The sequence below is a fragment of the Corvus cornix genome, chromosome 8 (genome assembly GCF_000738735.6).
Source record: "Corvus cornix cornix isolate S_Up_H32 chromosome 8, ASM73873v5, whole genome shotgun sequence".
In the NCBI taxonomy this organism is placed as follows: Eukaryota; Metazoa; Chordata; class Aves; order Passeriformes; family Corvidae; genus Corvus; species Corvus cornix.
This window is the reverse complement of record NC_046338.1, coordinates 11,706,175-11,725,569: the sequence shown is the minus strand read 5'-3', so window position 1 is coordinate 11,725,569 and position 19,395 is coordinate 11,706,175. Positions and strand designations below refer to the sequence as shown.

Genomic DNA, 19,395 nt, shown 5'->3' with positions numbered 1-19,395 from the left:
AATGAAACTGTTTTCCTAATCTTGTGGAAATATGCAGGCAAATAGAATCAGATGAAAGCAAAAATTATTCTAAATTAGCAACACCCCAAATTTTTGAATAGTGTTTGAAGTATCCAGGCTCAAGATGACATGAAATTAACACTGACTGCCTTGAGATCTTTCAGTAAGAGCTGCTGTACAGCTAAAAAGCATTAATTATTTTTACATTTAATAATGTCAAATGATTACCATCTTTATTCTAAAGCTAAGTAGCAAGTAAAGCTATGTACCCATGACCTCATATAATGATTTTGATGTCATTATTCTGAAAAGAATAGTCTTAATTTGTTCTGTTTGTGAAACTTAGATCTGGAATCCTTACCTTTCTGTACCTGGTAAAGATATGTATTATTATTTTTTGAGACATGTATTTAATATGCACATGCAGCTAAAATGCAAGGGGTTTTTTTAGCATTTACATAATATTATAAAGAGAGAAATTTTGTTTAAGGAAACCTTGGTAACTAAGAGAGGTCAAGTGCAAGAGGGTGATTTTTGCTGAGATAATACTTTTGCAAATGCATCCATTAAGGCACTGATTAATTTAAACTGATTGACTGATTGGTGCCTTTTCTCCATGTAAAAATCAATCACCTTGAATGAACATGTAAATTCAAATCCCTACCTTAAAATGTAAAAGGTCATTAACTGCAGTGAATGTAGCTTTTACATTTTCATGTAATATAGATATTTAGCAGCAAAAATAACTAGTTCAGGTCACAGAACAGATACACAGAAACGACAGGCACATATTCATATATTGGTAATTCCAATTATCACTAGGTCTTTTTCTTGACGGTCTCTTCCAGTTAGAAGAATCTCATCAGGATACACTCCTTAGCACAAAGATAAAAGGTAAAAAAGGAGGGGCTTGGATTCTTTATTCATGAGTTGTAAAACAGTATAGAAAAACTTTCATAGATTTCATAACAATGCATTCTTGTGTGGGCAGCTCTCCTCAGTTTGCACAATATCCTCATTTACTTAGGCCACACAATTTGGATTTTAAGAAAGGAAGTATTTGGTGGGTTGACAAGTCACTGATTTACTTCCTTGTTGAATATGCTATTTGTTCTGTTCCAGACTTTCTGCTAAGTAATAGCCCATTTAATTTTTAAACTAAAATTCTACCTTGCACTGAGTGCCAGCACTGTCATGGAGAAAAGGCCTTTTACTGACCTGCAAAGAAAGAAATTTCAAAAACCTTCATTTTTATAAATCATAGCAAAATCTGGCTGCCAAGCACTATGATTTCAATTTATGAAGTCATTCTGGCATTTCTGCTTTGGAAGAGTTTCCAGTAAATGAGCTCACAGAAACAGATACTTTTAATTTCCGAGAGCATGGAGTTAGAACTTATAGTTTGTTGAAGGATACTCCATGCTTAGTTCAGCATGAGCACCTTCCACCTGATCCACAGCAGCTTTTACAGTATCCTGGTAAATGAAGCTAAAGAGAGAACAAAATGCTCTCTCTGCTTTACACAGTTTGAGTAGACAGGGAAATTAGTAAGGTTTGCTGATCTACTGCTGAGCAGCTGCTCTAAAAAGTACAAGGAAGCTTTAGTCTAAAAATTTGTTGGGTTGTTTCAATCTACTCTTCCCCACAACTCCTGGGTAAAAATGCATAATCATCATCATCATCATCATCATGCATATTTGCATTTAAAAATATTAAAGTATTCCTTTCATTGAGAATATTTCTTTAAATTCTTTAATGGCCTATTTTTGGATTTGTCTTAAATTTTGCTTCTCAAGTGCACTCTTCCACTAATCAGGTCTAATAACATTTCAGTACCCATCACACATTGATCTGCATAACCTTTACTGGTAATATACTGGATTCAGTTTTAGTCACTGTACAAATATTTAATGTTAATCAATGTTATTGTACTTGGAATATGAGTAACCTTTTATAATATTGACACAGGGCTCACTGTAGATCTTATTTCTAATGAGATTTTCATAATATTAACTTTTTTCAGGTAAAGCTGATATGCATTCAGCCTTTTTTTCCCAATGTTTTGTATTTGTTTTCTCATATAGCTGATGAGTAGTCCTCAATGGAATACAAAACCCCTTGCCTGCAAATGAAGACAATTACTTGAAAGACAAAAGGTTATATTTAGATTGCAGGCTGAAGAGTAGTTTGAATACACACAATAGCTTTAAGTATTGGTTTGGGAGCTAAAATGAGTCTATCAGCAACACTGCCCTTAATTTGAGTTAATTTAACCAGCAGAGCTGAATCTACTTCAGCTCAACCCCTACAGGGAGGACTTTCCTGAGACACTCAGGTACTTGGTGTGTTTGGGACACAGGAGAGATTTATCATAGAGATGTCAGAACTGGCAGTGGAATACAAGTGATGAGTTCTTAATGATTCTAAACCACACAATGTTATATCCACATATAGGCAAGGGTAAAACTGGTTCTAAACTTAGCTTTATTTAGGGAAATTTAATTAAGATTCTTATCTTGTTCCTAATTAAGAAGCCCATGAATTTTCTATTTGAGAATGAACCCTTTGAAATATTAATGAAAAAATACAATGGGGAGGGTAATTTAAAATAATGTTTTAAATAGATAATCCATTTGGAGGGGTTGGGGGGATTTACTGCTGTCTTTTTCACATCTTTTGCTCTTTTAATAAGGCTTTGAGAAAATATTTTCAGCTTTTTCTATTGAGAAAAATACTGATGCACGAAGACTAAATGTGATGTACCTAATAAACTACCTCAGTAAGCTGCCACTGTTTTTCCATGTTTTGTTTTCTCATATTTTACTTTTTTTTTTTTTTTTAACCAACAGAATAAACTGTTGGAATGGTTGGTAACTTTATGTCTTCTGAAGATGAAATATTGGTTTGTTGCACAATTCAACAGTATGGAAATTCGATGCCTGGTAACGTTTACATCATTAATGACAGAACAGAACTGATGACAAGGTAGATGGTTAATTCATTAAGAACAAATGTCAACTGAATTTCATTGTAGGCTTCAAGCTTTTTGCCTGTGATGTAGAGTTAAGCCACTTGATGCTATGGATGGACAGAAGTGTATGGTCTACTGTGTTTCACCAGAGTACAAAGACAATCAAAGATAAACACCCTTGAGTACAACTCTTTCAGCTCAGTAAAATTAGAAGCAATGCTTCTTTCAAATAGTTTTCCTTTGGAAGTTCTGTATCTATTGCTCTCACCATATTAATTTTCCCTATTTTTCATCAGTATCAATTTGGTATTGTAAATCTTTTCAAAGTATGAACATTCTGTTTCAAGCCAGTCTTCCATTAACAGGAGAAAAAAAACCCAAAGGAGTAAGATCAATCAATAATTTAATTACTGTTGTTTCATTCAGGTTCCATATTTGAAGATAGCCATTTTATCAGCTGAGATACCAAACTACAGTAGACTTGTTTTGCCATTTTTTAATCTATTTTATTGACAGTCAAAATGAAAAAAGCAATAAATCTGCATTTTTAAGTGGGATAGTAGAGTCAAGCTATATTGATGATTCCTTAAGAATCACACTGTTGTTGACTTACGTCATTGCAAGAGCTTCTTTTAATTTTTCTTTTGGAAGCATAATAAATACAGATAAAGATACCTTTTTTCTCTTATACAGTAGACAATTATCAGACAGTACAGTCTGATACAAACAGGAAAGCAGATAGAGAACAGTGATCAAGAGTATAGAAGAAGAGATACACCATGATAAAAATAGGTAATATAATCAAGGTTAATACCAAAAAAATTATGGATATTTAATTGGTTTTTTGGTATAGAAGAAAAACAAGTTTGTGATCAAAAAGTGTCAGGTGAACTCTAGTATCATAAATCCCTGTTTTAGGAGCTTATGGGGTTACACTTGGGATTGCTGCTCCTCTTCAGTGGAAGGCAAGGCTTGTTTGCTCCATGCTGGACAGAAGGAAACTGACAGATGGCTCATAAAGGGCAGTTTCTAGAGGGTATAGATTAGAGGATTAGGGCCTCAGCAACCTGCTGGAGGACAAAAGAATCTGGAAGGGCACCAAGATGTGCACCAATGTGAATACCAGCTGTAGTTACAGCAGCTTTTTAAACAATAGTTTTAATTAAAAATCATTTTGGGATACACATTTGGTGTCCTTTCTAATTACTCACCGTGAAGTACAAGACACATTGTGGCAAAGGTCAAGCTAAAGACACTCAAAGCATGAAAAACACTGTCATTAGCATGGAAACAAAGCAGAATGAAGAAACAGAAGCAGACAGTATAGAGCTTTACTTCTAGACAAAAAAAACCCTGTACAGGCATGGAAGCATGTACTGAGAGCTGCCTAAGGGAATAAAGATGAAAAAAATGAGGACAAGGCTGTTGGTACTGTCTTAGTGGAGAATAAAAAAGAGAAGTGATACCACCTCCAGGAATAATGCCTGAAGTGCTGGCACACTCATGCATGTCTGATGAATACTGGAGCCCATGAAAGATTGAGCCTGTAAAGAAATAAAAGCCAGAAGTAGAAGGAGAAATAGGTCCATTAGAAAATACACTCAAGCAGGCTAAGGGAATTCAGAAGCAAACCAGAGACAGACCAAAGAAGGTGATGCACTGTATTTCACAGCACGTAAATCACAGGGAATCAAGGCCATTCTTTTAGAATATTTCAATGAGCTTGTGCAACTGAGTTTGCCTTAACTCAGTGCTGTCTCTGCCCTGGGATGGAAAGGCAGCAACGTGACCTGAACACCTACAATCAAAGAGTACCCCCTGCAGTGTGGCTGTGGTTGATCCAAACACTGCTCACACACTGCAGATGAGGCCACAGGACACAAGAACAGGGAGTTTGCAGCTACACTTTTATATCAGGAGCCAGCTGAACCTTCCTGGCGACTGCAAACCCAACTACATGTAACCATGAGAAATACAAGTGATCTTTCACTTAAGGAAAATTTGCTACAGTTCTTAGCTTGTTTATACCATTCCAATGCCACGAGAAGGTTTTTTCCACTTTTTCCATTTATTTTCTTAAGTAGCAAATCATACACAGTGACCTTTACAGAATGCTATTAAAACTATAAAGTCTAGCATTCCAGAGAACGAAAACATTACAGTCACCTGGGATACAAATTTCAGGAGGTTCAGAGTTTGTAAGCCAACAGGATGATTTTAAATTTTATCCACAGAAAAGATAATCATTAATTCTCATGTCAAGAATGTTTCTTCGTAAGCCAAAAGTCACCTTTTGGCCATATTTGACATAACTTTTCACATGGTACAAACATCAAGACTTATATCTGGTTCAAAGATGCACTATCAGGATACAGCTGCTGGCATTATTTCTGTGTGAAAAGGTGCATGTTACCAAAGGATTAATATTTGTAATAAATGCAAAGAGCAAGGAAGTAAGCTTAACTGAAAGAAGTTCAGTTAGAGGCTCAGACCTTCTGTCACATGTTTTCTGGCCAACTCCACATGGGAGCTGAAAGGTAATGAGGTGCTGAGTCAAAGCGCATGAAATCAACTCACCAGTCTATCAAACTGCATGAATACATGCTTGGAGAGATCCTTTAGAATTATCCTTGCCTATCCTTTAGAATTACTGACACATCTTGAGCACATCTGAGAATGATCAAGAGACCTAAGTGGAAGCATTTGAAGCAGCGAGAAAAAAGCTTAAGCTTGGCCATAAATTCAATTAGCTTTCTGGCACAAGAAGATAAAACAGTGCAGCTTAAAAGCAGGCACCAAGAGACACTGACAACTACAGCACTTCTCAGTAGGTTCACAGTAGGCTCACTCACACAGGAGATGGGTTCAGGCACAACAGGAGCTGGTGGCTATGGTATTCTGAAGGAAGTAAGTACGATTTAGTAACAGGTGATTATTTTTGTCAAGGAAACCAGTGATGCTTTAAAACAACAGAAGTGATGCTATTGAAATTCCAACATCAATACATGGAAATATGCTCCTGTCTGAGAAAGTCATTACTGGTGACAAGTACACAGAGCAGGAAATAGCTTCCACGGTTCAGGGCAGATTCTGCATCTTCACTAATTGAAGGCATCAGGCAGTTGCACAAAGCAGTGACAAGATGAGCTAGTGGAAATAAAAGAATCATACCCAGTGGTTCAATAGATTGAAATAAAAATTTGATGATGTGTGAGCTCTGAGGGATGCATGCACTGAAGGCAAAGCTATAGCAAGGCTTCATGAAAAAAAAAAAATCTACCTTTAGATCCCACTCCCTCCTCCCTTGCCAAAGGTGGTCCCTCTCCTGAGCTGCCTCTCCACCGTCCAAGGCAGTCCTGTGGCCTCCAAGACCGAGGACACCCTCGGCCCACAGCTCGCCATGCCCTGCCCTCTTAGTGATCCCAACAGAGCCCAGGATTTCACGGAATTTTTGGAAGGCGGCTGAAAGAAACGTCCGCTGTTACACCCGCAGGAGCCAACCAAGCCAAAGGCGAGATGCGCCGCCGGTGCTTTCTAGCACCAGCTCACGACAGAGCCATGAAGAACTCGTGTGCCCAAGGCAATGGCCAGATCTGTTGCCATGACCGCCTCTGCTCTACCGAACCGGACTAGAGCGGGCTCTCCACAGCCGGGGAGCTCTGTACGTGACCAAGTGCCTGCCGTGCTCGCAGCAGGGCACTGCTCGTACAGGCACCGGGACGGCGGCAGCGGGTAAAGGACAGTCCCGGGCCGGTCCCGGGCCAGCGGCGCTCCCGCCCCGCGGAACTTGCGCACAGGCCGCCGCCCCCTTTTCCGGCAGCCGCGGCGGCCAAGCCCCGCAGGAGGCGGGGTGAGATGGCGGCCGCCGGGCCCGGCGCCACCCGGGCCCGCATCGCCGCCGCCGTGCTGCTGCTGCTGGGCTGCTGCGGCCCAGCGCTGGCCGGCGGCCTCCAGGTACGGGGGCTGGGGGAGCAGCGGCGGAGCCGGAGAGCGAGCGGGGGCGGGGGCGGCGGCGGCTCGGTGCTGCCGGTGTCCCCGTTGCCTCCCCTCCGCAGGCAGGGACCGTGCCCGTGGGCTGCCCCTGGAGCCGTCCGGAGCCACTGGCGGCACGCAGGAAGGGCCGCGTCGGCAGGACAGGCGCCGATACTGAGACGCGGTCCCCAGCGCTGCCTCCCCGGCTGGCGGACCCTCCCCCGGCCCCGCCCGGCGCTGCCCGTGGGCGGAACCGCGGGGCTCTGTGTGCCGGGAGCGCCGGTGCCGGGCGGCCTGGGGGTTTCTGTGCTTTGTTCAAGTTGCTGAAAGTTACAAAACGTCAGACTTCTCATCCTCTTGCGAGTTTCTGAAACTCAGTTCCTCTTTGGCCACGCACTGTAACTTCTAGAGGGTGTCTGATGCCCGTTCCCGGACGCGGCTGGCCGAGTTCGGGGTGCCCCGGGCTGGGTGCGGGCGCTCCCCGGCGTGGAGCCCATCCCGCAGGTGCGGGCCGCTTGCACACGGCAGGTGCCAGTGGGTTTGGCAGGTGGGAGTAATGTCATGTTTCAGCAATTAGCTTAATGCACTGTGCCCACGCTACATTTGGAGTGTTGTTTGCTTTTGAATTCTGCGTTATTAACAAGTTGTTATGCTTGAAATTAATTACAACTAGGACCAAACAACCCCCGCACCCTGAACAATAGAAATATTCTTACAATCTCTGGATGACTAATTAAACTGCAAGTTGTTTTCTGCTTGAGGTACAACACTACTTCTGTTACTGCGTGTTTTGTATAAGACCACAAGCATCATCCCAGAACTCCTCAGAGTTAATAGAGTCTGATTTAAGAGTCAGCAGGTTTGGATTGTTGCCCTGTGACAGACTTATTCCCATACCTCTGCAAAGTCTTAGCCCCTTTTTGTGTCCTGATTTATGTTCTCTTTTAAGGAGAAAGGGCCCTCTCATCTGCAAAGGAAAGCGGGAGCTATGGAGAACACAGATTATACAGAAGGTTGCTGTCATAGATCCCAATTTTAGAAGATAAATGTAACCACGTTGGATTTAAAGTGGGTTAAAACTGCAGGTTCACTCACCTGCTTTTGAAAATAGAATTGAATTGAATCTAAGCCTTTTTTCTCGTTAAGGATGAAACTGTAGGTCAATAAATCATATTATTTTGTTCTTGGAGTGTCCTTTGGAGTAGAGGTGTGCAGGTTTTTGGTTTTAACTGAGATGTAAGTGAGTAATAGTTCCTCTTTGTTCTGTAGCAAGTTTCAGGGAAAGATTTGGAGGGGTTAATTCACATGAAATGTGCAAATACTAAGAAAAATACATCTCTTGTAGGTTTTCTAAGGTTTATTCAGTGTTAATATGTGGTAAACATATGCATTGAACGCTGTGGTGGAAATAACAAAACTATGAGTGGTCATTTCTTTCTTATTACTGAAAAATCTAAAATTTTGTTCATCTTTCAGGATCAAGCAGAACAGTTTCTTAGAAGTGGGCATACAAATAACTGGGCAGTTTTGGTAAGCATGGTCCAGGTTGTTTTCCTCCAGTAAAGTCGACAATTTTTCATCAGGAGCCATAATTGCAACAGTCATTTAAGAGTCCTGGTTATTTGAAATAAATGGAAAGATAAACATCTGGAAATTAATAAATATGAAATTGTGCCTGCAAATTTATTAGACTGTAATGAAATTATCTTTTCAATATGACTGAATTTCAAGCACTCAATGTGTCTGGCTACATAGCAGGATTCATAAAACAAAAGTTCTGAAAGCATTAAAATAGTTAAATTAGCATACTGCATGTTGAAAAAAAGATTTTGGGAATTTTGGTCTCTTTGACAAGAAAGGTAGAATTTATATCTCATTTTTGTTCTTTTTCAATATGTTAACTTGTGATAACAGGCTGGGAATAAAATCAATTCAGGTAACATAGTGTTTAGATCAACTGTTCTTACCCTAATTCTTTTTTTCTTTGCCATGTAACTTTTATTAGCTTTGAATCATGCTGCACAATTGGTTCTTAATCCCAATTCAGGTCTTAATGACTAATTTGTTTCAGAACACTATTGTAATTACTCAATAGCAGCTGTTTGTTTTCCATATACTAAAACTGAACAATAAAAAAAGGAAAGTTAACAGTAACTAATTGAATTAGAGAGAATAGTTTGTATATTCTACAATGTACAAACTTGAAATTATTAAAACATAGCGTACTATTTTAATACTATTAACAAACAGATGCTCTTATTAGTACCCATAAAAATACACAAAGAAGGTGGAAAATTAGGTCCAAGGACCTATACTTTCTGTCCTGAACAGGTTTTCTGCTTGTTTTATTTTCTCAGTGGTTTATCATTAAGTTTTGTAACAATTGCTACTAATTTCTAAGCAGTAAAACAGGGAGGAGTTTACTGCTGTCAGGCACTTCAAACCTGGGAGCATACTGCAATCCCACCTCATCAATAGCTTGAATTAATGTGCTGCAGTGTGGATAACTATATTTGAAGCTTAGTCACATTTTCCATTGTATTGTAAGAGAGGTAATGGAGGCAAGGGGCAGATGATAGTACCTTGAAATGTCTCAACTAAATTGGACAGTTTGTTTTCAGAACTTTAAATCTTGCTGAAAGGCAAATGTCCTCATGGACTGATTACTGTAGGCTTTTTGGGAATCTCTAACCGACAGGGTGATCAAATACAAGGGGATCCTTTCAGGCTGAATTTTTATTATTATTTAAGCTACAACTGAGTTCTTTTTATGAAAAGAGTAGAGAAAGAGATGCTATATAGTGTAACTTACAGCTCTACATTTAGAGCTGAAAAATTAAAAAACTATCAAAATGCTTTTTCCAGCATCTCTGTTTTTGTGGTTTTAAAATCACCTCTTTTAGAAGCTTTTGAAACCTCTGAATCAGAACCTGATTTAGGGAGTGTTTAAGTAAAGGGAATGACTGAGCCCTGACCCCTTGCCTGTTAGAACAGTAGAAATTGGACTTGCTTGAGGTTTCTGAGAATTTGTATTCAGATTTTGGCTGGAGCTCATTTTTCTCTTACTTTATTTGACTCCTTAAATGCAAATGTTCTCAGTGCATTTTCCCCTGTGTGTGGCTTCTGCATGAATTAATTCACTTGTGCCTTTGTGGAAGAATGCTCCCAGAATGGGTTTGCTATTGAGATGAGAACTCTTCCTTTGATTATTCTTCCATTTGATAAGGAGAAAGCAAATGAAAAAATTTATCTTATCCACCTACTGTTGCTGAATTATTCCCTAAAGTGCCACTTTCTATATTTAGTAATGGTTTATGACAATTTTTTCAGTCATCAGTATGCTAAGAGCTTTTTTTTTAACTTTTATTTTCAGTATTTTTTGCTTGGTACAACAAAGATTTATATAGCTTATATCATGAGTTTCTTGGTGTTACTATATCCTTTCTGAATAGTTACTATTTTTTTAATATTCCTGTAATCACGTTCTTCTGATGCAATGAGCTGGGCCAATTTGTATCTTTACACTTTTTGTTTTCTTTCAAGGTGTGTACCTCTCGCTTCTGGTTTAATTATCGTCATGTGGCAAATACTCTTTCAGTGTACAGAAGTGTCAAGAGACTGGGCATTCCTGATAGGTGAGGGAATCTTGGTGAATCCAATTCCTTGCAAATGTGCTGTTAAAGTTCTCATACTGTCTGAAGCAATGTAGAAATACATTTATCTTCCCAGTTTAACTGGATAAAAGTAAAAAGGAAGAATGCAATCACATCAGTGTGGTGAAAAGTGCAGCAATGTTGTTCAAAAGGAAAAGCAACATGTTACATAATAAAATTTCCACTTGGAGCTGGCTAATTAGATCTGGCCACTAAAATGTACCACTTAGCAAATTGGTGAAAGTGTAATGTGAAAATTCCTAATTGCATTCAGCAGTGACAGCACTGCTGTGAGAGTTGAGTCTTGCTGTACTTTAATTTCCTTTCAGTGTGGAGATGTTGGTAGCTGTGACTGTACTGAGATGTAAGGCTTCCACATCTGTAACTATACTGAATCTTTAAAGGCTCTGAACAGAGCAACTTCTATATATTTTCAGTTGCCTTGAAAAAATCCATTTTGTGTGATTTTTTTTTTTAGAGAAATCAGGTTTTTTGTCCATACAAATTGTGTTTTAGCTCTAGTGACAGCACAAGGGTTAGAACAGTATCTCTTCTTTGACAACAGGAGTAGGAAGGTTCTGAAGTGTCTTTTCTTTGTGTTCCTACCGGAACTTCAAGGGGTGTTGGCACAGTTCCATCCAGCTGCTCCAGAATGTAATTTACTTCTGTCAGAACTGTGGAAGTGAATTTAAGGCACCACTGACGGTTGTGTAATAGGCTCTATGTACCATAGGCTCCTATGGAATTCCTGGTGGTCCTGGTTTTTAATGTAATTTAGAGGACTGGTAGTTTCTCCAGCATGTGTGCCTAAAGAAGTGTGGCCTGCTTCATCACTGAAAAATGCATATTCTGGGGGATTAAATTTGTATAGCATTTTTTTTGTCCAAGTCCAAAAGTGGACAATTGGAGTCCCCAGTTAGCTCCCACTCAACTATTGTTACTGTATCCTGCAGCCGTAGGGAGGAGAGGAGAGAGATCCAGCAGGCAGGAATTGTGCAGCAAGATTGATTTATTTAATCATTTTACAAACTCTTTAATATACTTTTTTCTTCGTAGTCTAGTTGGACAAAGGATCAGCCACCCCCTGGGTGGATTGGCTATAATCCTAAAACATCCATTGTCAAAATATTTTTCTACTGTACCATAAACATAGTTCTACAAGGTCGCAGGTGTTCATAGTTTATAGAACTCTGCTAACATCTTCTGTGAGAGAGAGAAGTATCTCACGGAAAGGAGCAAGAGAAATTCTTGCTAGCTGTAGTTTTGTATCCACAAACTATGAGTGCAATGGCAGCATCATCCTGCTCCCTGTGTTTATTATATAAAAAAAGAAAAAAAAAGAAAAAAAGGAGTGACTTTCTGGTTTTTGAAAGAGAGGATTTTGAAACTCAATTTTTAGATGGATTTTGAGGTTATAAATCCAAGGGAACGCATTGCAGAAGTGCTGTGGGCTGAAAGGCATACAAAGATGCCTTTTGTGCTTGCACATGTCATTCAGAAGCAGCTGTTCTCTCTCCTGTGCAGCTTTTGAAGCACAGGTGCCCTTGGCACTGCCTCCGAAACTCTGTCACTAGTCCTGCCCTTACCTGAGAGCTTTCATCTGCTTTGCATCTGTCTTCGCCATTAAAGTCAAAACAGGTGTCGGTTTTAGAAATGCTGCAAGAACTACGGTGTGACTGAGATTTCTGTTGTTCAGTAGCAAGATCCATTTCTTATCCATATCCAAAGATTTGGAATTAATCTCAAAAAGCCAGCAATGCTTTAGATTACAGTCAAGAATACTCTCCAAGACATTGGAGAAGATCTAGAGAGAGAGAGAGAGAGCGAGCCTGGAATCACATCTTAAAAATAAACATTTATCATGATTCTTGGGGTTGGTTGTTTTGGAGGGGTTTGAGCTATTGTCGTAATTGTTGAACAGTGTTGTTCTAATTTCTCTTTGACTGTTATGTGAAAGTAGAATGGCTGAAATGTTTTTTTTCTTATTTTCCATAGTCACATTGTCTTGATGCTGGCAGATGATATGGCATGTAATCCCAGAAATCCCAAACCAGCTACTGTGTTTAGTCATAAAAACATGGAGCTAAATGTCTATGGAGATGATGTGGAAGTGGATTATAGAAGTTATGAGGTAACTGTGCTTTAATTAAAACACTGGGTCTTTATTTTTTAGTGTTGGTTTAAAGATTTATGCAGCATCTGTGAAGTCTGAGAAAGTCTTTCTGTTCATATTACTGGTTTTGGGCAGGGCTTTTATTATCAGCTGATGAGTTTAAAATGCATACCCCTCCCCTCCTTGATATTTGAGTTTGTATTTGAAGTTATTATACTAGAAACATGTTTAGTATACTGCCTATTTTAAATAATGGAGGAGAATCATATTACGGAAATTTCTTTGGGAATGACTGTTCAGTGTCTCATCTTGCCAACACAAAAATTACTGTGAAAATTTTGGTGTGCAAGTGAATTGTTTATTAGGTAAATTTACTTAAATTCCTAATCTTAAGCATATGATCTTAAAATAAAAGAAAAGCCATAACCTAATCATTAGTGGAAAGCAATTACTGTATAAAAATCTGCATTCCGTCACCTTTCTTTTCATGTAATATTCCTTCATACCAGGCAGTGTCTTTACCAGTTGAGATAAAATTACACATCAGTTTCTTGATTTAGTAGTGCTGTAGAATTATTGCTAAAGGTTTATTGGATTGCATTTAAGTATATAGTGGATGTTTTATTTCTCTGAAGCATTATACAAGGAAGTGAAGACACAGAACTGGAATAGAGCTACATTCTTTTAATCATATTTTTTCCTGAGTATGGATTTGTTGCTGGCATTTGAGCGGTGTACGTGTACTTAAAGAGGAGATGGTGTTTTATAGGATGTCTGCAGTCACCACTCAGATGGAGCTTATCTGATCACTCAGACTTATGTAATTGAATTAATCTTGTTTTTTCTTTCCTGAGTTGCAGAGGGAATTTAAACTTTTGTTTTTCCATGGTAACACACACTAACATTGGAGCATTTTGTGAGTACAGGAGCAGCTTTGGCACAATGAAGCTATATGCTGACGGGTTTTTAGATAAATGTAAATGTATTAAAATTATAATGGTGGTAGACTTACTGGATATAATTAAGCAACAGGCTGATGTTAGTGGAATAAAGTAAAGCTGCCACATGATTCTTAACCTGAAGTAAAACCTTACACAGAAAATATCTGTTTATGCAGTTTATACCATGTCATACTATGTCTGGTTAGATACCCTGCATATTTTAGTGTTCCATTATTTAATTTCTGTAACCCAGCCAAAAGCTGATCAGTACTTTTATCTTAAAAAAAATTACTTTATGCTTCTATTCATAGGTTACTGTTGAAAATTTCTTGCGTGTTTTAACGGGAAGAATCCCACCAAGCACACCACGATCTAAACGTCTTCTTTCTGATGACAGAAGCAATATTCTAATATACATGACAGGTAATTGCAGGTTTCTGTGTACAATTTATTGATGCTTGCTCAGTTGGATGGGTTTGTTGAAAGCATCAGTAGTCCAAATGAACAAAAGGATCGACCAAAGGATTTTTTTCTGGTTTTAGCGTGTCATACTAATTAAGAAAAAATGCCTGTAAAGCAGTACTAGGGCAGTGTTGTTTCCAGTTAAAATGGTGTATGTGTACTGTGCTTACTGTACTAATATTTTATTTTGCTGGACTCTCTCTGGAGAAAGAGAATTGTGTTTACCTTGTTTTAGAAAAATGATCAACCGGGTTGAATATCTTCCTTTAACCTACATGCTTGCCTAACTTCCGATTTTTCTGTCAGGCCATGGTGGAAATGGTTTCCTAAAATTTCAAGATTCTGAAGAAATTACAAATGTAGAACTTGCTGATGCCTTTGAACAAATGTGGCAGAAAAGGAGGTAAGAAATAAGCATTATTTAGATATTGAATACTGAATATCCTGAACATACTCTTTAAGTGTGTCTTACTGGTTGGCCTTGCTTACCTGCAGCAGTGATACTGTTTGTTGTCCCTAAAGCTGTGCAAGAGTTTGCATTCAGAAAGCAGAATTTTAGTTTTTGCTTTCAGCTTCCTGCAGTTAGAGCTGCTCAAATGTATTGTTTTGGCCAAACTGGCATCTTAAAACTGATCAGGGTGAGCTCCTGTTCTTAGGTTCTGAGCAGCTGCCCTGGTAACTAAAACGCAAAGTATGTATATGGTGTTTAAGCAGAAATGGGTAAGGAGGCTGTTTTATTTCTTTCAGGTACAATGAATTGTTGTTTATTATTGATACTTGTCAAGGAGCATCCATGTATGAACGGTTTTATTCACCCAATATAATGGCCTTGGCTAGCAGCCAAGTAGGAGAAGATTCTTTATCAGTAAGTAGATTTATGTGATCCTGAAGACAATTTTCAGAATGCCTTAGTTAAAAGCACAATTCCTACTGACTTTTAACTAAAAATTTCCCTTCTAATTGCTGAATGTATAAGGTATTTAGTGTGGGTTTGACAAAACTTGTAAGTGTACCGTTCCTGCTTGTTTTTGTGTGCTGTCCCAAAGAACCAGGCTAACAATGGATTTCTGTCCTTGGTGACCAGTTTATGCATTGCATAGGATAGCAAGGAATCTTATGGGAAGACTGCTCAGAGATGAGTGTGAGGAGTATTCAATTAGGACTTACTACACTTGATATAAAAGAAAACAAAACAGTAACTTTCACGTGCTGTAATTATATCCCAGCTGAATTACAGAAAGAGCAGTAGGAGAGATCCCAGCTAGACCAGAAGCAGCAAGTCAGGATTACCTGAACCCCTGCACTGCTGTAGGATACACTGGCTCTCCCGGCCCTGTTTTCAAAGTCCACAAATCCATGCTGGACCATTCAGAAATGGTTCCCTGCTTTTTGGGAAACACAGATACTACCAGGATACAGTTTATAGATAAACTGCATCGTTCAGCGTATCAGGAGTAGGTTTCTTCACAGCTAGCTATTTTCTTTGCATAATTTGCCTAAGAACAAAAAAAATTATACATAACTTTTGTAACATGTTATTGCATTCTGTTCCCTCTCCTGAATACTGAGTTCTCTCCTGCAAGTGCCCAATAACTGCTGTGTGTTGTTTTAAAGCATCAGCCTGACCTGGGGATTGGCGTTCATCTCATGGACAGATACACGTTCTATGTGTTAGAGTTCTTGGAAGAAATTCATCCTGCCAGTCAGACAAATATGAATGACCTAGTAAGTAGAATACTCAACATACATGAACATGCTAATGCATTTAATAGTTCCAAAACTAATCTATTTTGTCTGTAGGGTTCTTCAAATGCTTTTTATGCTCCTGCTGTTTCTCTTGGAAGCAGCTTTGGAGGGAGGTTTTTTTTGCCATTGTTAAATGTAGTTGTGTAACACTTCAAGGATTGTCCTCGTTTGAAAGTGCTTTGCTGGCTACAGAAAAAATTAACCAAAATTAGCCAGATTTTGTATTTTTCATTGAAAAAATAAAAAAGTATTCATTAAATATTCATTTTAATAGAATGAAGCATTTGCACATGAAAAATTTTAGTAGGAAGCTTCTAAAACCAGCTTAATGGATAGCAGACACTTCGCAGATGTGGAAAAGCAGGCATTGGTGGTGTTTTGCAAAGGTGATTAAACAGTTAAAATTCTAACTGTGCACTTAAAAATGCCTGCAGAGACTGATTTATCTGTATATTTGCTTAGATTCCAGAGCAAGATATGTCCAAATCCATCAGTGTTTGGACTTAATTATAGCTGAGGCAAACATTATTGTAGATCTCAGGTACGAAGCAGAAGGAAAAGAAGAAGCCAACCAGATAACATGTGACAAAATTTATGAAAATGCCTCTCTAGCAGTGAGATGTATACACTGGTGAGGTGACATAAAAAGTAACTGTATTTTATTTGCTCTCTTAACCCTTTATACCTGTTTCAATGCTAGTTTCTTTGTAGTCATACATTATACTTTGGTACCTTGTACCTGTAAATCCTGCTGTGCCACATCAGTGATCTAAGAGCCACCACATACAGAACACATTGTCATATATTCATTTCTGTAAAAGGAGCAGCTGCCCAAAAGTTTTATGCCACCCTCTGTCTACAGAGGATGGTGTTAGCCTGACTGCTGCATGTATGCTAGAATTCACTCTAAACAGCCCACACTTGGCAGATTTTATGTTGATAACAGAATTGATTCAGTGGCTAAGATTCAAGGTTCTTTTACTTCTATGGGAATGAAATTCTGTCCTATAATTTAATACCTTCTAATTATGGGATACAGACAACTTTAAAATAAATCTTGATAAAGAAAAATATGCAAGTTCTTTATTGATTAAGTATCTTTGTCTAGCCTGTTCATTCAAATGTCACTGTAAACCAGAAATTTAATTTGTGTTAATAATAAAAGGTCATAAAAAGGAACAGTGCTTTCTACTGTGTAAGACACTCTCTGGGAAGTGGTATAGCTGGTCTGGCCAGCAGAATGTTAATCTGATTATTGTGAAAAGTGTAGAAATTTTTTAGCTGGCCAAGTAGTTTACTTTTTGAACTCTTAGGAGAAGACACCTGACTGTGTTTTTGCTTATATGCCAAATAGTCAGGGAGAGCTGAGGAAAGTTATCTATGCTAGTAAATTCCTTACATCATTTAAGTCATCATATATCGATCTGCTGATTGTTGCTCAGGGAGTGGAGGAGCAGGGACCCAAATATATCATGATTTGTGATAATTTGTTCAAGGCCAGGCTGGATGGGACTTTGAGGCCTGGTCTTGGGGGAAGTGTCCCTGCCCTTGGCAGGAAAGTGTAACTAGATGATCTTTAAGGTCTCTTCCAATGCAGACCTTTGTGTGATCATGTATTGCACACATTTCAGCAAATGTGACCACTTGACTTTGAGTGGGTGCTTTTCAAGGCTTCATCTAAGAGTTCCAAAGTGACATATGGTTAGTGCATGGTAAGGAGATAAACCTATTTTTTGCCAGCAGTTACAGGAGGTACTCTGGCACTGGAATACATTGTTAGTGTTAGCTGGCTTAAGAACAAAGACCTACTGCTTATACAACTCTGACTTTTTAAATTAATGCTTTCCAAGATCAGGGTAACTTACGTTACTCACTACCTCGCTTTAAAATTAAATGATCTTTAGTTGTTTGATCCTCTGATATGTCAAATGTCTTCTCTTTTTGGAGTACTGTATGTTCGTTATACTACTTGTATCCCGTTACCTCTTTACTTTTCTCTAACCACTCTTGAAACAGCTTCTCTTCACATCCACCTAAGATTTGGATATTGCATTCCTGTAAAGAATGAGACATCATTTTTCATAATCCACTCCACCTACTCCCCACCTGTTCCATCTGTGTTGCTAAGGGATCGCATAAGCTGTGCAAATGACTGACTTTAGGTTTGATCACAATTCCCTGAAAATAAAGACTACATTGAAATGTCACACATTTGAACTTTAAAAATAAGATTCAAATAAATTTCTAAATGAGGTGTCATTTGTCATGAAATAGCTAAATTGTTGTTAAGAAAAGTCAAGATAACAAAATTGGGGGAGTTGTTTAGCTCTGTTTGAAAAAAAGTTTTAAAAAATATGGAAAAATTGATCTAGGAAAAAATGTGTTTAACTTACCCAGTGTTTGCCTTCTCCTTTTTTTGTTAGAAGACTTCGGTTATTAGTGTTAGTCTGCTGTGGTATAATTGGTTTGCAATCCTTTCTCACAGTGGTAGTGGATGGGTAGGTTTTTAACACTGAAGTCTTCTTCTCACTGCCATTGCATATTTTTGTTCAAATTCATACATGTTGTGGTAGTAAACTGTTGCAGGACAGGTTAGAATTAGTTGGGTGCAGTGTCAGTTTCCCACTTTCAGTGCTGATGCGGTTTTTTTGGACTCTCAAAACCTTGGCAGAGAGACTTACTTGTATAACTGCAGCATAAATTTATGCTTCAAATAGTGGGATTAAAACAAATGCTTACTTTTTATAGTTTACTTCAGAGACTTAGTTTTTATGTTTGTGCCCTTAATTGGAGCAGAGCTGGAGAAAATTGACAGCATTTTGGTGAAAATGGAAACTTTAGAGGGTTTGTGTGCATTAACAAATGGCTTTTGTATGGGAAGCGTGATGCTGATGAGTCTAGTCCATTTTCACCACAGGGAGGATAACAAGGATTTGATTTGCCCTGTCTTTTCTTTAGCAGCTGTGTGATAGCAGCCAACAGGAGAGTTGGGAGCGTTAAAAAAAGAGCTCAGTGTCTCTGTGTGCTTGTATGCTTCAGGTAAAGGTGAAAGTGAGCTGAGGTCTCCCTGGACAAGCAGCCTAATGCCGTATGCTTACAGGCTTAAGATAAAAAGGGATCAAAGAGAAACTGGAATAGGGCAAAAGGGAGGAATGGGGAGATAAAATCTGTCCTCTTATGAAGAAAAGCCATGTAGATTGGTTCCTCTCTGGGAAACTTTTTGTAATGTAGGGCTCTATTGTCCAAAGCAACAAAAGCCTGTGCATTTTGTGTCAGGCTGAGCCCAAAATTTCTGCTGGGAAGTATGGCCCGAAACACAGGTTTTGTCAGTCATAATCTGGGATAATTCAAGTTGCATCTGCACTGAGCTGATTAAGACCTGTGGTTTTGTCATAAGAATGCAACCTTCTAAGAGCTGACCCATGATGTAATATAAACATATGAGCTCTAGATCCTGTGGCTGATGGACCTGTTTGTGAAAATCATTTGGAGAATTTAAGATTAAGACGAGCACCCACGTGGAGTGTGGCATTCTTA

The 19,395-nt window shown here is 38.6% G+C and overlaps 1 protein-coding gene across 2 annotated transcripts in view; it reads left to right on the top strand.

The window, feature by feature from the left end:
• The first annotated feature begins 6,811 nt into the window (after window positions 1–6,811).
• Window positions 6,812–19,395, top strand: part of PIGK (phosphatidylinositol glycan anchor biosynthesis class K) — a 64,805-nt gene continuing 52,221 nt past the window's right edge. Inside the window, exons 1-8 of one of the 2 annotated variants that reach the window (XM_039556542.1) lie at window positions 6,812–6,925; window positions 8,420–8,473; window positions 10,487–10,578; window positions 12,592–12,727; window positions 13,962–14,073; window positions 14,419–14,515; window positions 14,860–14,977; window positions 15,727–15,837. In XM_039556542.1, coding sequence (XP_039412476.1) covers window positions 6,827–6,925; window positions 8,420–8,473; window positions 10,487–10,578; window positions 12,592–12,727; window positions 13,962–14,073; window positions 14,419–14,515; window positions 14,860–14,977; window positions 15,727–15,837 — 819 coding nt within the window. In that variant the 5' untranslated portion in view covers window positions 6,812–6,826. The remainder of the gene's footprint in view (window positions 6,926–8,419; window positions 8,474–10,486; window positions 10,579–12,591; window positions 12,728–13,961; window positions 14,074–14,418; window positions 14,516–14,859; window positions 14,978–15,726; window positions 15,838–19,395) is intronic. The other variant, XM_039556544.1, reaches the window with a different exon arrangement.